This window comes from Carcharodon carcharias, chromosome 3 (assembly GCF_017639515.1).
Source record: "Carcharodon carcharias isolate sCarCar2 chromosome 3, sCarCar2.pri, whole genome shotgun sequence".
Lineage (NCBI taxonomy): Eukaryota > Metazoa > Chordata > Chondrichthyes > Lamniformes > Lamnidae > Carcharodon > Carcharodon carcharias.
The window spans coordinates 16,698,137-16,712,541 of record NC_054469.1 but is presented as its reverse complement, the minus strand read 5'-3'; the positions used below and the strand labels follow the sequence as shown (position 1 = coordinate 16,712,541).

The following is a 14,405-nucleotide window of genomic DNA, read 5'->3' as shown; positions in this document are numbered from 1 at the left end:
CTCTACTTGCCCCCAGACTCAGTCTTAGAGAGTTAACCATCTCTATCCTTAACCTGAGCGTATCTCGGAGCTATGTAGAGATGACACAAGTTTCTACGTGTGTAACAGGTTCAGTCCAATAACCATCACACCACCTCCCCCCCATGCCCGTGCCCCCACCTCCAGGCCCAAACCCAAAATTGTTCGCACTTACAGTGGTGATGGAACAGTGAGTGACTTCATCCTCAGAGTACAGGATGGCGTCTTTAATAAAGACCGATATCGCCCGGAGGATAAAGGAGACGAATAAATTCATGTGAATGTAATTGCGAGTACAGTGCAGTTTTCTGAAAGACAAGACGGGTTCATGAGAAAGGAAACAGGAACGACAGTGGGACTTTACAACCTTCCAGCGGTGGGGAAGCCTCCATTGCCACTAGCAAAATGGAAATAAGTCTGATCCACTTGTGATCACAAGGAAGTTATATTATTATCTTATTTGTAAAGAGTTAGGAACTAGTTGTACACCTGGGGTGCCATATTTACTGCTGCACTGCTGTCAAGAGCTGAGCAACAATGCACCAGTCCACCAGCCACACAGAAAGCAGCAAGAAATACACTTGAGGAAGCTCCTGTACTCTGGGTTTAAAAGTATGATTGTTTCAAACTCTTCATTGGTAAGGGGATCAAAGGTTACAGGGAGGAGGCGGGAGAATGGGGTTGAGAAACTTATCAGCCATGATTGAATGGCGAAGCAGACCCGATGGGCCGAATGGCCTAATTTCTGCTCCTATGTCTTATGGTCTTATGGAACCAGAAGACATAACATGGTGGCAGCGGGTATCTGTGAGTTAAAAACCCAAACATTTTCAACGAATTTAATGTTGAGTTAAATTGAAAATTAAACCCGAATTAGTGCCAGGGAGAGAGGGAGAAAATTGAGTGCATCATGTGAAAGAAAATGGCAGCAGCCACAGCAATAAACACATAATAATAAATTGGGGAACTGATGACGTCATAGAGGCAGTTGAGAAGTTTAAACAAAAGTAAAAAGGCACCAGTGAAGAAGAAAGGGTTAGCTACTTCCTTTCATGGACAGGAGGGAAAGGGTTAAATTTGTACAATCGCTGGGGGTGGGGCGGTGGGGGGGGGGAGGGGGGGGGGTGTTGCTGGTGGTTGAGTGAGGGGACGACAGTAAAAACCCAGACATAATTTCTGAAAAACTCAAGACACATCTCCCATTAAAGTCAAACCATTAGATCCACCAGTATGAATTTGAAGGCCTCAGGCAGGAACCAGTTGAGCCTGTTGACATTTTGTTGACACGCTCACAATATCACAGGCTGTAGCTGGTAGAGGACATAAAGCCATCAGTAGACAGATAAAGACGCTGACTACCTAAACCAGCTAGCCTCCAGTGAAGTCATGAGAAAGGCAGCAGGGTTGATGCATTGAAACCTTAACAAAAGAATGCACACCAGACAGAGAGAAAGATGTGCAAGAGCTGTGGATAACTACGTAAGTTCACAGACAGAAGGAAATGTCCTACATATGAATCAAACTGCAGAGCAGTGGAAATCCCAATCACTGGGAAAAGATGTTCAGAACAAAGAAGAAAATGGTAAAGAAGTTAGCAAGCAACAGGACCAATGAGAAGGAAAAGAAAGCAAAACATCCATGCCCTGGAAGATGACATTGAGTTTGAGATGACAATGGGCATAGGAACCATACAGCAGTATGAAATGGCTGACTGCAACAGTTCCCAGAGAAAGGAAATTCACACAACCATTCTGACTAGGAAAAGGGTGAGGAATAAGCCCACAACCATAAATCTGAAGGTGAGCTTGATACCTGTTGAGCCCATGTGGAGAACCAGATGCCTGGTCATCTGTTCCTGCTGACACAGTTCTCATTTTGATTTATTATGAATGCTTGGCTGAGTTCCAAGACTCATAAATGTATTAGCTAAGCAGGTGGTCTGTTTGGACAAGGTGAGGTGAAGTATTTACTTTTCATGATTGGCATCTTTATGAGGTTCTAATAAGTTATTCTTTCTGCAATCTCTCTTGTCAATGTCTCCACGTTTATTTGGACAGGATTAAGAGGTGTGAAGTTGATAAAGCTTCGGTTCATGATACTCTAATGGCTCTGTCTGACTGACACTTTTACAGGGTTGTAGGAGCAGCAGGTTTTTTGTCAAAGCAGAATTCTGAATGGGTGTTTTCTCCCTCAGTATTTCAACACTTGCCATTGTTATTAAAAGGCTCACTGGTTCTGTACATAGCGCCTACTGGGTTGAGTAAGCATGGAGGAGACATGGAGGCCACAGAGGTGACATGAGGACGATGGAGGGGGAAATTAGACATGACAAAGTCCCAGAGGGCTGAGACCAGCCTTCTAACCAGCCCATCTCGGTACATGCCTGCTCCCTTGACTGCCTACTATCTGCTTCCGGGTCAGCAGGCCTGACCTCTCTCCTGCCCCTGCCTCCCCACAGCCAAAATTATGATTACAAGGGCCCTTTAAACTGAGGGGTGGGGTCACCAAGACAGGGAATGTCCCAACCTGAGCTACCTGCCTCAGGAGCGAGAGTCCAGCCAGGTGCAAGTCGACAGCGTATCACTGAGGCATAAAGACCAAGAAGGTTGGTGGTCGAACGCTGACTGAGCTGACCTCACCCGGGGGTGATATAACTGAACGAGTCCTCCTTTGGTTAGGAAGATGGGGGGTCAAAGAGAAATGCGATTGAGCGAGGTCTCTGCTCCGCATCGCTACCCCAGAGGCAGCGCAAAAAAACGTTCAGGGCTCAAAGTGGATGTGATGCCACCCAGGTGAATATCCCGGTGACACGGGGGTCAAATAGCGGGCCGGCCTGTGCGAGAGTGCTGGGGGTCAAATGTGGGCAGGATAGATGGTTCTAGATGGCGTCAGAATGACAGTATGAGTTTGCAACGCTCTATTGTAAAAACGGACACAAGCAGCTCTGCTCAGACCCATCGCCCATGCAGACTCAGTTCCGAAAGGAGCAAGATGGCAGCAGGAAGAGTGGGACTGGGTACTGAGGCCAACATTTCTGCCCTGTGGGGTATCTATGTATTTCTTTAAAAAATTTTTTGAAGATATCATCATGGGATGTGGGCGTCGCTGGCTGGGCCAGCATTTATTGCCCATCCCTAATTGCCCTTGAGAATGTGGTGGTGAGCTGCCTTCTTGAACCGTTGCAGTCCATGTGGTGTAGGTACACCCACAGTGCTGTTAGGGAGGGAGTTCCAGGATTTTGACCCAGCGACAGTGAAGGAACGGCGATATATTTCCAAGTCAGGGTGGTGAGTGACTTGGAGGGGAACTTCCAGGAGGTGGTGTCCCCATCTATCTGCTGCCCTTGTCCTTCTAGATCGTGGGTTTGGAAGGTGCTGTCAAAGGAGACTTGGTAAGGTCCTGGTCAACTATCAGTTATATTTTTGCATCATACTTAATCAACGGAAGCATCCAAAGAAAACAAATACAACAAATATATAAATAGAAATTCACGTCCGGGAGATTTCTCTTTTCTTTGTGTTTACAAAGCCATCATCAATTCGTCTAGGTTTTAGACAGATCTAAGCTCCGGAATACACCAGCAGAGGGCACTCTGCCCTTGTCGGAAATGTTCACCTTTCAGATTCACTTTGCAAATTCAATCGGGTTTGTCTGAACCACATTGATTTTTCACTTTCAGAGCAGAACCGGATAAGCATTTGAAGGGGAGCAAATTGCAGGGCTAAAGGGAAAGAGAAGTTGAGGGGGGGGTGGCTGGTGGTGGGTCTAAATTGGGCAGCTCTTTCAAAGGGCCGGCATAGGCGCAATGGGCCGAATGGCCTCTGTCTGCACTGTAAGGCTCTGTGACTCTCAGCGCCATGGCCGAGCAGCTTCTTTTATTACAGACTTCCTGGGGTGTCAGCCCGGGCTCACCGCCTGCACTTTGAACTCGGAGCCCGAAAGGCTGTGGGCTTAAATTCCACTCCAGGCCCCCGTGCCGTGCTGAGAGGGTGCTGCTCGGCTGGAGGTTGTCACCTTTGCGACGTGACGTTTAACCGGGGGCCCTCTGTGGGGTGGGGCGGTGGTGGGTCTGCGGCTGTTGCGTGGATGGAACCCCTGGGGAACACAGAGAAAGCTGCTGAGGAAACCACTTGCATCCCTTCTGAAAATTTGATGGACAATTTGGTATTTTGAGGGTTAGCGATGGCGGGCGTCCAGGCTTATCCTGGACTCTGCCAGATATTAATGATTCATTTCCTGGACTGTGCCAGATATTAATGATTCATTTCCTGGACTGTGCCGCCAGCAACTCAGGAATAAAGTCAAAGGAACATGAAAAAAAAAATAGCTGTAGTTCTTAATTTTCATCTGGCGCATTTCAGTTCACTGGTTATGAAAGTATCGGAGATGGGCAGAGGCTCTTGCATTGAGAGTCAAGAATCACCCAACCAGCTAGCGGGAGTCTGTCCGCTTCCCATTGGCCCTGGGGGAACGGCGGATCCACCAGGATTGACGCTTTAGTCGACCAATGGCAGGACTGTGTGGGCAGTGCATTGGCTAGAGGAAAGGTCAGCGGGTTCAAGGAGGCGGCTCACCACCAACCTCTCAAAGGCAGTTAGGGACGAGAAATAAATACTGGCCCAGCCAAGCGAAACCCACATACCGTGAGCGAATAATAAGAAAAAAAAATAGAGGGGTAACAGGTCCATTTTAACTATGAAGACTTACCTAAAGCGACAGAGTATAATCATCGCTATTGCAAGGGAAACCAGGGAGGTGCTATAACCAACTGTGTAGAGAGCCTTCATGGACACATAGTACAGATCCTACAAAAGAGAAGAGGAGACTAGGTCAAAACAGCAAGACTACAAGTTAAGACAGTAGAGCTTTCAATAAAAGCTCAATGCCATCCGGGGCAATGCAGCTCGCTTGATCAACATCCCCATCCATCACCTTAAACATTCACTCCCTCCACCACCCACACAACATGGCTGTAGCATTAACAACTTGCACTTAAAATAAAAGCAGAAAACGCTGGAAAAACTGAGCAGGTCTGGCAGCATCCGTGGAGGGAGAAACAGAGTTAATGTTTCGAGTCCGTTTGACCCTCCTTCAGATCACTTCAATAACACCTCTTTCGTACTCCAAAGCCACTCTGCAAGCAAAATTTGAAAACAAGCCACATGGGATGATGTTAGGACAGAGAGGTAGGTTTTAAGGAGAATCTTAAAGGGGGAGAGTGAGGTAGAGAGACAGAGATGCTTAGGGAGGGCATTTCAGAGGTTGGGGCCCAGGCAGCCAATGCGTGGTCAATGGTCGAGCGACAAAGGTCCAGTGTGTGCAAGAGGCCAGAATCAGGGGAGTGCAGGGACCCTGGAGCTTGGTACTGTCCACAAGATGCAACCCACCAAGGTTCCTTGGACAATATCACCCAAGCCCTCAACCTCCACCACTTAGAAGAACTTGGGTAGCAGGTGGATGGAAGCAGCATCGCCTTCAAAGTTCCACTCTCAACTTCCACACCACCCCAATGTGAACATGGAGGGGCCATTCCATCATCATCATCATCATCTCTGGGTCAAAATCCTGGAACTGCCTTTCTGGACATTCCAGTGGGAGCAGCTTCACCACAACGACTGCATTGGTTCAAGGAGGTGACTCAGCCACCGCCCCCTTCTCAGGGGTCTCGCAGGGTGGGTGGGCCTTGCCAGTGATGTCCACATTCTGAGAAAGATTCTGGAAGATTCTATGATGAAATGCTATTTGACGCACCAATCCATTCTACCAAGATTCCACAATTGATTTACTCTGTTGTGGGAATACTCCCAAGTTACTCGCTCAGGGAACAGTAGTTTCCTTCCTTCACCAGCCCTTGCGTTGCTATAGCCTCCAGGGCTATGGGCCAAGTGCTGGAAAATGAGATTAGTGTAGTCATGGGCTTGTTGAGATTGATCAGTGTTCTGCCTACTGCAAACAGCCAAAAGGACGTGCTGTTCAATACGCCACCTATCGCTGGGACATCCAGCATCACAGTGGCACTTAAATTCATACACCACATTACTCATTTGTGTGGTGGACAGAACATCTATGTTCCAGGATTTTGACCCAGTGACAGTGAAGGAACTGTGATATATTTCCAAGTCAGGATGGTGAGTGGCTTGGAGGGGAACTTCCAGGTGGTGGTGTTCCCATACATCTGTTACCCCTGTCCTTCTAGATGGTAGTGGTCTTGGATTTGGAAGGTGCTGTTGAAGGAGCCTTGGTGAGTTCCTGCAGTGCATCTTGTAGATGGCACACACACTGCTGCCACTGTGCGTCGGTGGTGGAGGGAGTGAATGTTTGTGGATGGGGTGTCAATCAAGTGGGCTGCTTTGTTCTGGTTAGTGCCAACTTCTTGAATGTTGTGGGAGCTGCACTCATCCAGGCGAGTGGGGAGTATCCCATCACATGTATATGATGGACAGGCTTTGGGGAGTCAGGAGATGAGTTACTCATTGCAGCATTCCTTGCCTCTGATCTGCTCTTGTAGCGACAGTATATGGCTAGTCCAGTTCTGTTTCTGGTCAATGGTAGTGCCCAGGAAGTTGATAATGGGGAATTCAGTGATGGTAACACCATTGAATGTCAAGGAGCAATGGTTAGATTCTCTGTTGTTGGAGATGGTCATTGCCTGATACTTGTGTGGTGCGAATGTTACAAAAAGAGTCATGGATAAATCCAATAGGAAATTCAGAAGAAAAATATTTAATCAGAGAGTTGTTAGAATGTGGAATTTTCCATCACATGTAATGGTTGAGGCAAATAGAATAGATGCATTTGAGGGAAGCTGAATGAACACAATGGGAAAGAAATAGAAGGATATGCTGATGGTGTTAAAGGAAGGGGAGAGGGATTAGGCTGATGTGGGGGCAGCAATACTGACATGTAGCAGTTGGACAGACTAGCCATTGTCTGTGCTGTAGATAGTGTGTACTCCAGTTCAAGGAGAGACACTCATCAGATGTCAAGCAACCAGATGGCTGACATCTCAGCTGAGAAGCTCAATTCCAACTTCGAGACAGGATTAAATGGGATTGCTAGGAAAATGCTGAAGGCAAGTGAGGAGGAGGTATCCCTTTGAGACTCAAGGGGAATTGGTTAGTGGGAGAGATGTTTGTCCTTCTCATCTGACTCTTCCCTTTGGGACTGAAATGATGCAAAGCCAACACAGTGTGCGTCTGTCAAATGGAACAGGGAAGTAGAAAAATGTGTTCAGAAATAAGTTGGTGATATCACTAGATGAAGGAGAACACACTCCTATTGATAAAAAAAAGTGTTAAGACTTCAAACGCGTTTGAAGGGAAAGAGAATAGATAGCTGGAGAGATACAGAGCTAAATAAATGGTTAAGGGTTTCGATAGAGTAAATAGAGAGAAACAGTTAATGGCTTAAGGGTCAATAACCGGAGGACACAGAGTTATGGTGATTAGAAAATGAACCAGGAGGGAAAATCTTTTTTTACGTGAGAAGTGGTTAGAATTTGGAATGTGTTGTCTGATACATTGGTGGACATAGATTCAATAGCAGCCTTCCAAAAGGAATCGAACAAATACTTGCAGGAGAAAATATTGCAGGGATATGGGAAAGGGAACAGGGAGTGGGACTAACTGGATTTCTCTTCAAAAAGAGCTGGCAGGGATTCGATAGGCCAAATGGCCACCTTTTGTGTTGCAATATTCCATTATGCTACAGATACCGAAATAAAGAGAGAGATTAATGAATAACTAGCTACAAAGTAAATGAATATCGATCAAAAGTTTAAAGATAGGCAAATCAATAGACAGATAGCAGTAAGGAGGTCTGAATGAATAGAGAGATAGATAGATATCCTGCTTGTATTAAAAAGGTTGTTGGTGTTAAACCAGGAATGAATATTAATGTGATTTGGAGTTTAACAGGTTTAAAAGGCAGCTAAGAGCACAACATCTTGGAAGGGATAGACTGAGGATAGGCTGGTTCCACCATGCTGACTACACTTAGCACTTTCCACAAACTCTACTCAGAGAAAGAGGGCATGCACTTGCTCAGTGTGGTGTGTGTGAGAAAACCATCAGCACTTTGACTGTATCATTGCAGGAGAGGAGATCCCGGTGTCCTTGAAAGGAAGCGAGCCAGGTAAAAAAGCTCATGGGAGACTTTGAAACTGCGCGTTGGGACTTGGCCCCGAGTAAGGAGAGAGAGATAAACTCCCAAAACTGCGACCTCTGCCAGCTAGGAGGCCAAGGGCAGCAGACACATGGGAACACCGCCATCTGGAAGTTCCTCTCCAAGCCACTCACCATCCTGAGTTGGAAATATATCGCCGTTCCTTCACTGCCGCTGGGTCAAAATCCTGGAACTCCCTCCCTAACAGCACTGGGGGTGTATCTACACCACATGGGCTGCAGCGGTTCAGGAAGGCAGCTCACCACCACCATCTCAAGGGCAACTAGGGATGGGCAATAAATGCTGGCCCAGCCAGTGTCGCCTACATCCAAAGAATGAATAAAATAAACCCCCCCCCCCCGAATCTCCTGCCTGGAATCCCACCTCCCATGAACTCAGCTTAAACGCTGCTTCCTGTCTCTGAACTCACGAGGGCAATGAGGGATGGGCAATAAACGTTGGCCTAGCCAGCGACGCCCCACACCCCGTGGACGAGTGAAAATAGAAAAAATGAAATAAACTCACTGGTCCGAGGAGACTTGGTATTGTGAGCTGTGAGGTGGAGGAGGGTGATGGAGTTTATGGGGCCATGGGCAGGCTGGTGTAATGGGCGAACACGTGGTAGATTAAAAATTAATGCAGAGAAGCGCAAAGTGGTACATTTTGGTATGAAGAGCAAGACGAGGTAATATAAAATCAAGGGTACAATTCTAAATGGGTTGAGGGAGCACAAATCGTTGAAGATGGCGGCGCAGGTTGAGATAGTGATTGGGAAGGCACAGGGTATCTTGGGCTTCTTTTTTAAATACAAGCGTCGAGTACAAGAGCAAGGAAGTTATGACGAGCCTTTCCAAAACACTGCTTCAGCTTCACGTCAAAGGGTGCTGGGCCTAATTCTGAGCACCGCCCTTTAGGAAGGATGTCAAGGCAAGAGAGAGGGCGCAGAAAAGATTCGCGAGAATGGTTCCAGGCATGAGGAGCTTCAATTGCGCGGATAGATTGGTGGAGTTGGGACTGTCCTCCTGAGAGGAGGTTGAGAGGAGATTTGCTAGAGGTGCTCGAAATCATTAGGGGTGTGTACAGAGTACATAGGGAGAAACTGTTCTGATTGGGAGAAGGACGAAGGGAGCACAGATTTGACTGGTAAAAGAAACAGCAGCGACATGAGGGAAAGCCTTGTTTATGCAGAGAATGGTTCGGGTGTGAAATGCATTGCCTGAGTGCATGGAAGAGGGAGATTCAATCAAGGCTTTCAAGAAGGAGTTCGAAGAGTATCTGAAGGACCAAAAAAACTACAGGGCTATGCGGACTGGGCGGCGGTGTGGGACGAGCTGAGTTGCTCTTACAGAGAGCTGACATGGACAAGATGGGCCGAATGGCCACCTTCTGCGCTGTCACCATTCTACATTGGACAGGGGTGGGGTGGGGGGTGGGGGGTGGGCGGTGAGGAGCGGGAGGAGTTTTTGCGGATGAGGAACAAGGCACTGTTTGTTTGCTGAGTGCATCTTACTGTGACACACAGGATTACCTGGTCATCGATCTCCGTGATGTTTTCATCGACTCCGCATGCGTCGTAGTAATGGGGGAAGGTTTCCGACCAGCCCTCGTCCGTGCAGTTTCGGTAGATGATCCCTAGAACTGAAGAGAGTTCAGCGTGAGGCCCTCCAGTAAAATCAGAGCAGAATCAGTCACCTCTCAGCCCAGCTAGACAGAGGCCAACAGATTGGGCAGCAGTACGCAAAACATCTAAACAAATCACAATTATCCCAACCTGTTAGCTCCATTAAGGGGAGGCAATGGCACAGTGGTGTTGTCGCTAAGCTAGTAATCCAGAGACCCAGAGTAATGCACCGGGGATCCAGGTTCAAATTCAGAATTGAATTGAATTCAATAAAAATCTGGAATTAAAAGTCTACTGAAGACCATGAAACCATTGTTGAATGTTGTAAGAAACCATCTGGAAGGAAACCTTACCTGGCCTGGCCTACATGTGACTCAAGGTCCACAGCAATGGGGTTGACTCTGAAATGGTCTAGCAAGCCGCTCAGCTGTATCAAACCGCTACAAAGAGTCAAAAAAGGAATGAAGCCGGAAGGGCCACACGCCATCAACCTAGGCATCGGAAACGACAACAGCAATCTCAGCCTCCATGATCCTGCAACGTCCCCCTTACTAATATCTGGGGGCTAGAGCTGTCTCACAGACTAGTCAAGCAATAGCCTGATATAGTTACCTTCACGGAGTCATAACTTACAGGTACTGTCCCAGACATCACCATCACCATCTCTGGGTATGTCCCCTCCCACCAGCAAGACAGACTCAGCAAATGTGGCAGCACAGTGGTATACAGTCGGGAGGGAGTTTCCCTGTTTCCCTGGGAGTCCTCAACATCGACTCCAGACCCCATGAAGTCTCATGGCATCAGGTCAAACATGGACAAGGAAACCTCCTGCTGATTACCATGTACTGCCCTCCCTCAGCTGATGAATCAGTGCTCCTCCATGTTGAACACCACTTGAAGGAGGCACTGAGGGTGGCAAGGGCACAGAATGTACTCTGGGTGGGGGACTTCAATGTCCACCACCAAGACTGGCTCGGTAGCACCACTACTGACTGAGCTGGCCGAGTCCTAAAGGACACAGCTGCTAAACTGGGTCTGCGGCAGGTGGTGAGGGAACCAACAAGAGGGAAAAACTTGACCTCATTTTCACCAACCTGCCTGCTGCAGTCCACGACAGTATCAGTAGGAGTGACCACCGCATAGTCCTTGTGGAGACGAAGTCCCGTCTTCACACTGAGGATACCCTCCATCGTGTTGTGTGGCACTACCACCGTGCTAAATGGGATACGCTAGGAACAGATCTAGCAACTCAAGACTGGGCATCCATGAGGCACTGTGGGCCATCAGCAACAACAGAACTTTACTTGAACACAATTTGTAACCTCATGGCATGGCATACCCCCCACTCTACCATTACCATCAAGCCAGGGGATCAACCCTGGTTCAATGAAGAGTGCAGGAGGGAATGCCAGGAGCAGCACCAGGCATAACCTAAAAATGAGGTGTCAACCTGATGAAACTATAACACAGGACTACTTGCGTGCCAAACAGCATTAGAAGCAAGTGATAGACAGGACTAAGCGATCCCACAACCAACAAATCAGATCTATTGATGAGGGAGCAAAGCACATCAGTGCGAAAGATAAGACTAAAGCATTTGCTACAATCTTCAGCCAGAAGTTAAGAGCACATGATCCATCTCAGCCTCCTCCGGAGGTCCCCAGCATCACAGCCAATTCGATTCACTGACGCGTTATCAAGAAATGGCTGAAGGCACTGGATACTGCAAAGGCAATGGGCCCTGACAACATTCCAGCAATAGTACTGAAGACTCCAGTACATGCCAGCCCCCTAGCCAAGCTGTTCCTGTACAGCTACAACACTGGCATCTACCCAGCTATGTGGAAAATTACCCAGGTATATTCTGTACACAAAAGGCAGGACAAATCCAACCCAGGCAATTACTGCCTCATCAGTCAACTCTCCATCATCAGTAAAGTAATGGAAGGGCTCAACAACAGTGCTATCAAGCGGAACTTGTTTGGCCCAGTTTGGCTTCTGCCAGGGCCACTCAGCTCCTGACCTCATCACAGCCTTGGTTCAAACATGGACAAAAGTGCTGAACTCCCGAGGTGAGGTGAGAGTGACTGCCCTTGACATCAAGGCAGCATTTGACCGAGTGTGGCATCAAGGAGCCCTAGCAAAACTGGATTCAATGGGAATCGGGGGAAAACTCTCCACTAGGTTGGAGTCAAACCTAGCATGAAGGAAGATGGTTGTGGTTGATGGAGGTCAGTCATCTCAGCTCTAGGACATCACTGCAGGAGTTCCTCAGGGTAGTGTCCTCGGCCCAACCATCTTCAGCTGCTTCATCAATAACGTTTCTTCCACATAAGGTCAGAAGTGGGGGTGTTCGCTGATGATTGCACAATGTTCAACACCAGATACTCAGATACTGAAGCAGTCTATGTCCAAATGCAGCAAGACCTGGACAATATCCAGGCTTGGGCTGACAAGTGGCAAGTAACATTCACACCACACAAGGGCCAGGCAATGACCATCTCCAACAAGAGAGAATCCAACTTTCGCCCCTTGATGTTCAATGGCATTACCTTCACTGATTCCCCCACTATCAACATCCTGGGGTTACCATTGACCAGAAGCTGAACTGGATTAGCCATATAAATACTGTGCCTACAATAGCAGATCAGAGGCTAGGAATCCTGCAGTGAGTAACTCACCTCCTGACTCCCCAAAGCCTGTCCACCATCTACAAGGCACAAGTCAGGAGTGTGATGGACTACTCTCCGCTTGCCTGGACGAGTGCAGCTCCAACAACATTCATGAAGCTTGACACCATCCAGGACAAAGCAGCCCGCTTGATTGGAACCACATCCACAAACATTCATTCGCTCCACCACCGATGCACAGTAGCAGCAGTGTGTACCATCTACAAGATGCACTGCAGGAATTCACCAAGGCTTTGCCATAGTCTCCAGGGCTATGGGCCAAGCGTTGGAAAATGGATTAGTGCACTCAGGTCGTTGTTGACTGGCACAGACATGATGGGCTGAATGGACTCCTTCTGTGCTGTAAATGTTTATGAGTCTATGAGCCTATGAGTCTCCTTAGACAGCACCTTCCAAACTCATGACCACTACCACCTAGAAGGACAAGGGCAGCAGATAGATGGGAACACCACCACCTGGAAGTTCCCCTCCAAGTCACACATATATTGCAGTTCCTTCACTGTCGCTGGGTCCAAATCCTGGAACTCCCTCCCTAACAGCACTGTGGGTGTACCTACACCACATGGACTGCAACAGTTCAAAAAAGCAATTCACCACCACCTTCTCAAGGGCAATTAGGGATGGGCAATAAATGCTGGCCCAGCCAGCGAAGCCCAGATCTCGTGAATGAATTTTTTAAATTTTAAAAATTGTCCTGAGAAGTGCAACATGTCTCCTTTCTCAGCAATACAAAATGCGGTATTCGGACAAAAATGTGGCACTTTTAAAATCAATGTAAAATGGTGAGGGAACCATTGTGTGGAATGGTTCTGAGTGACTGTGCTGGAAGAAAGCCTCTAGGTTTATGTATCTGAGGGTCTTTGCCCTCAGGATATGGAGTCAGAAGGAGTCAAAATATTGCGCAGGAGTCTCTTGCTCTACCTAACTCCGCACGCCAATCCCCAGGAACACAGACCTTGGCAGAAGGATGAAACGAAAAGGAGGTGATCTTCTAAAAGACCAGCTCATAGACATCCAAACTCTTTGAGATATAATACGGTCGCTTGTTACCTCAGTTCTGGTGGACACCGTTGGAGTCACTCTTACCATCATCGGTGTTAATGATGCGGAAGAATCCTGGACAGTTGACGGATATAACGTCTCCGTAATCTGCATTCGGCCAGCAGGTTATATTGTCCCACATGCCTGGACAATCTGTGGAGACAGAAAACAGGGCTGGCATTAAAATTAAACCATTATCAGCCTCCTCATGGTTATTATAATCAGAAAAGCGAATGCCATGGCTCATTGGGTAGCACCCTCAACTCCGAATTAGAAGGTCAAGGATTCACGGTACTCTCCAGCGGCTGGACCGCATAATCCAGGCTGGCCGTCCAGTGCAACACTGAGGGAGTGCTGCACAGTCAGGAGTGCTGCCTTTCAGGTGACACATTAAACCGAGGCCCCGCCTACCCTCTCACACGGGCGTTAAAAATCCCACATCGCCTATTTTTGAACACAGCGGAAAAGTTACCCCAAGTGGCCTGGCCAATATTTATCCCCCACCAACATCCCCAAGACGGATTATCAGGTCAGCGTTCCATTGCTGTAGGTGGGAGTTTACTGTGTGCAACTTGGCTCTGCTTCAAAAGCGTTTCACTGGCTGTAAGCGCTTTGGGGCATTCTGATTGACGATTGGCGCTATATAAATGCAAGTCCTTCTTCACTTTTTCGCACTAGAGGGTTAATAATTTTAGGTGGATTTGTTCAGCTGAGGTCCAGCTGTCTGACTGAAGTCGATGCTGACTCACTGCTCCATCCTGGCAGTGAACGCAGATGAGTCTGGCGCCAAGGGTTGCATCTGGCCCTTTGAGTCGAGCGCCGTTCCCATAAACTGACAGCTGCAGCAATTTTACCGGCCGCTTGCTCGGGAC

The 14,405-nt window shown here is 47.9% G+C and overlaps 1 protein-coding gene across 1 annotated transcript in view; it reads right to left on the bottom strand.

Annotated features, from left to right (window-relative positions):
- The window catches only part of LOC121276452 (pituitary adenylate cyclase-activating polypeptide type I receptor-like), a 224,143-nt gene that overhangs the window by 70,943 nt on the left and 138,795 nt on the right, over positions 1–14,405 (bottom strand). Inside the window, exons 5-8 of the mRNA XM_041184869.1 lie at positions 13,579–13,686; positions 9,710–9,813; positions 4,726–4,823; positions 194–326 (exon numbers count right to left, since the gene is read on the bottom strand). Coding sequence (XP_041040803.1) covers positions 194–326; positions 4,726–4,823; positions 9,710–9,813; positions 13,579–13,686 — 443 coding nt within the window. The remainder of the gene's footprint in view (positions 1–193; positions 327–4,725; positions 4,824–9,709; positions 9,814–13,578; positions 13,687–14,405) is intronic.